The 4,556-nt window shown below is 39.4% G+C and overlaps 1 protein-coding gene across 1 annotated transcript in view; it reads right to left on the bottom strand.

The window, feature by feature from the left end:
• LOC101864584 overlaps positions 1 to 3,131 on the bottom strand; it is a gene marked incomplete in the record, with an annotated part of 10,935 nt that extends 7,804 nt beyond the window's left edge. The window contains 1 exon segment of the mRNA XM_005090836.3: positions 2,442 to 3,131. Coding sequence (XP_005090893.2) covers positions 2,442 to 2,523 — 82 coding nt within the window.
• Between the last annotated feature and the right edge of the window lie 1,425 nt (positions 3,132 to 4,556).

The raw sequence follows: 4,556 nt of genomic DNA, 5'->3' as shown, positions 1-4,556 counted from the left end.
ATGAAAATTAAAAATAAAATTACAGTATGAAACCGCCCACAAGAATGACACAATGCCAGGCATTAAACTCAAAGTTCACAAAGCACATTTAACTTATCTTATATTTTTAAATGATTAACAAAAAATTCACTTCCACCTTTATTCTTTAACTCACACCAAGGACCATCCATGTATATCTTGAAAAGTGTAAAAATATGAAAAGTAAAATTAAAATTAAGATATGAAACTGAAGAGCTCACAAGAATGATACAATAATACGACCGTTAAAATGCGAAGCGCAATCTTAAGATTGCACCGATCGGTACAAAGCGCGGAACAGATTCATTTCAAGCCAAGTGGCATGTCCTTCGTTAAACGACGTGCGGGCAATCCGTTAAGGGGTCAAGTGTTTTCTAAAAATGGATACATGTACTACAATGAAACGATGCAGTTATTTCCACATGGTCTATTTTTTGTTATGAGCAAGGACACCCGGTAAGTAGTCTCTCACGTCATTTGTTACGTCATGCCGACTAGATTTGTTACGTCATAGGAAACTACGAATGAGTGGGTAGGCTTCCTGAAATGGTAGTTACTTTTGGGAGGAAAAAAACCCCGTTAAATTATGTTTTGGCGCACATTTACTTTTTCTTGTTTTGCAACGTTTTATATATATTATAATTACAGATGTTAAACATCCCCATCGAGTTTATTAAGTGTGCTGACAAAATGAGTAATTTTTTTTATTCCAGCCCTATGGAAATAGATACATCACGCTTATAGGTGAAGTGTTTTTTTACAATATAAGTATGAAATAGTGAAAACATGATATTCCTAAAGAATATGTCATTATTACAAAATCTACAAATTTGACACAAGTGTCGATTTTTGGTCCAATATCTCCATTTGTGAATTGCGAGAAGTAACTCATTTTATGAGCACGCCCCACGTTTAGATCTTTCAGGAAGCAGGCTGCTTCGACACTTTAACCTAGGCTGAGAGGGTTACTATGTCCTTGCAGACAGGCGGAGACAACTCGAGACAACTCGATTTTGAAAGCGAAAGGGAAGATCCAAGACGAGAGTCAAAGTCACGTCTCGTCCTCCCTACCTAAATCTTCATACCATTATATTATTATTCACTGAAGTCGTTGAACTGTGCCAACAAAGAGATGAACATCTATTGCCTTCACAAAGATACGGTCACTAGACTGCTAATGCCCACCATTGTAACGCACAAGTCCCTAAACCTTCATATCATTTAAGTCGTTGAACGGTGCCAACAAAGAGATGAACCTCTATTGCCTTCACAAAGATATGGTCACTAGACTGCTAATAACCACCAACATAACACAACAACAGTCCCTAAACCTTCATATCTTAGAAGTCATTGAACTTTGCCAATAAAGAGATAGTTACAGGAACATCTATTGCCTTCACAAAGATATGGTCACTAGACTGCTAATGACCACCATTGTAATGCAAAAGTCCCTAAACCTTCATATCATATAGGACATTGAACTGTACCGGGAAATAAATACGTTAAGTTACAGAACACCGTACTTCTTTCACCAAAGATGTTGTCAAAAGTAAAAGGCTCACTTTTTTCGCCTTAGAATGTGGGTTTAACAACAAGGTTGTGTTATTGCTTTTTTGTTGTTGTTTATATTTTTGTTTTAATGTCTGTTAGTATCAAGATGTCTCTGACTTAGTTCTCGAAACATTTCAGGCACAATATCGGAATTATGTTCTAACAGAACTATTTTGCACGAAAACAACATGTACTTTCCTCTCAATTAAACATTAAGTAATTTCGCCGCTTACGGTGGACAACACCCAGAACTGATATTCAATGGATTTAAAGATAAGTTGGAAAATAAATAAGATCATCATATTTACTTATCAAAGGGTGCCTCATTTCAAAGTCGCAATATGTATCCATGTACTTGGAAAAAAAGCATTTTAAAAGCATAACAATATTAACCACTCTCTGCAGGCCCTAGCCGAAGCTAAGAGGGTTTCAGTGGGGAGTGCAATGCGTTGGCTATCATTTTATACACCCAAAATTATGACAATGCATTGAATATGAATATCAACGAAACATTTTAAATTTTCATAATACATTTGTATGCAACCGTACCTGCAAATCGAAAAGTACCTGTAACTGTAACGAAACGCATTCACTCCTATCGGAAGCAGACGCTGAATTAGGAGGTCCCACCTTTTACATAATCTTAAAGTGTCGCAAGGGGCGTTAAACATACAGGAATTTCGCAATTTCAAAACTTGTCATCTATTTATACATTTATACTCTCGCCCAGGAACAAAACTGGGTCAAATGTGCTCAATAACAAAGGAAGACGGAGAGGTGTATTAAAATAAGGCTAGTGCTTCTGAAGGGCGAGGGGTTAAGGTTTTGAACACATAAACCAAATCTTAATTTGTTAGGTCAATTTTACTTACCCTTGCAGACAATCAGGACAAATACAACGACAAGAAATTCCGGCCGTAAGCTCGAGGGAACCCCAAGAATTCCCCCGCCCATGGCTATTGGGCTAGCCAATAACTGCCGAAAGAAACAAAACTGTCTCGAGTCTGACAGACCGATTGACTTCTCTCTCTCTCTTTTTTTTTCTCTTATGCTACTTTCTCGCCTCTGTTTCAACGCTTCCTCTCTCTCTCTTCTCACTGCATGTGTTCCCTCACTGTATCTCTCTGTTTCCCCTCTGTCCCTCTCTCTCTTCTCCAGTGGCTGTCAATCAAGAGGAATGACCAGGCTCTATCGTGAAGTGATTTATAGAGGGACAGCTCGCGGCCGTTTCGCTTCCCTTGACCAAAAAGGGCATGAGAGGTCATCCCCAAGCGAGCTGAATGTACGGACAGATGCAATGTGAGTCATGTTTTGCATTACGAAGATATGCACGACAACAAACGTAGTCATTGCTTGGTTTAATCTACGGAGAAGTGGCGCAACAGAAGTGGTCGGGACGTTGAAGTGGCTAGGATTACGAGTGTTCACCGCGCAAAGATAAACGAATAGGGAGACAATGGAAAGACACATGGAGACATGTCCCATAGATAGACATACTGATAGATAAGCAGGGTATGGGGAATGAGAAGAGAGGAAGAGAAAGTGAGAGAGGCAGCGGGGGTGGGGTGGGGGGTAAAGTGTTGAAGGAAGTGGTTTGGTGAGTAGCCATATTATGAGTTGAAGAGGTTGACGTGAGCATGGAGTTCTCCATGTAAGGACAGACTTTTCAATTGTCTCGTTATTGCTTAATAGCAAGATACGTTGGTGAGGGGGATTTCGCAATTCTCCATTTGCTTTCGTTGACAACGAAGAAGAAGAAAAAAGACATCGAAGAAGCAGAAGAAGAGAAAGAGGGGGGGTGAGGTAGATAGATAGATAGATAGATAGATAGATAGATAGATAGATAGATAGATAGATAGATAGATAGATAGATAGATAGATAGATATATAGATAGATAGATACACACACAGAAAGAGAGAGAGAGAAAAAGAGTGAGAGAGAGACAGACAGACAGAAAGAGAGAGAGAGAAAAAGAGTGAGAGAGAGAGAGAGAGAGAGAGAGAGAGAGAGAGAGAGAGAGAGAGAGAGAGAGAGAGAGAGAGAGAGAGAGAGAGAGAGAGAGAGAGAGGACGTTGTTTCCCTTTAGTCTTAGTTTAGTTTTGGAGATAGGAGTTTTAGTACATGTATTTACGGCATTTGCAACACAAATAGATCATACTTATGCTGAAGATTAGATGTGTTACAAGAGAGTAACATACAAAGAAACGAACGAGAAGAGATAAAGACGATGTATGTTTGATAGGAGAGAAGAAGAATAGATAAGAACGATAGATGTTTGAAAGGAATGAAGGAGTAGCCTTATCAGGAGCACCCGCCTACCCCTCTCAGCCCAGGCTGTCCCTGAAGGGCAGAATCGAAACATCCACCCCCTTAATGACGTAAGTTGTGTCGATGGGCCATCTACTTAGTTTTAGTAAGGGTTTTACGGCACTTGCAACACAATAAGGTCATAAAAATGCCGAAGATTAGAGGTGTTCCAAGAGAATAACAAACACAAAAAAGAAGGAGGAGAGATAAGGACGATAGACTTTTGATAGCAAAGAAGAAGCATCTACGAGAAACCAAGAAGGTGAGAAGAACAGAAACCAACGGCACACATAAGATACGAGATAAGAGAGGATAACACTTCATTGTCCCAAAGGAATACAGGAATACAAATAAATTAGTCCTTGTGGTACTTCAAAGAAAGAATAACAAGCCACGGTAATAATTTCGGGAATTGAGACATTTATGGACCGAAGAGTGCAGTGGGGTACACCCAGTGGCGTCGCGTGGGTTGCAGAGAAGGTGGTGCATAATTGGAAAGTGAGCAAATGGGTCATAGGCTTTATAGTAGCCACGATTAAGATTTCTAGAGAAAGTCAATTAAAATCTGCAGGATATTCCGTAATCTACATCTAACGATATTTACAACTGTTTCTAGATTTTTCTTTTTTAGCATTGGTAAGAGCTTTGCGGCACTTGCAACACAATAAGGTCATACAAG

The sequence above is a fragment of the Aplysia californica genome, unplaced genomic scaffold (assembly GCF_000002075.1).
Source record: "Aplysia californica isolate F4 #8 unplaced genomic scaffold, AplCal3.0 scaffold00022, whole genome shotgun sequence".
Classification (NCBI taxonomy): domain Eukaryota; kingdom Metazoa; phylum Mollusca; class Gastropoda; order Aplysiida; family Aplysiidae; genus Aplysia; species Aplysia californica.
The sequence above is the reverse complement of the archived record's forward strand: the minus strand, read 5'-3'. Positions and strand labels throughout refer to the sequence as shown.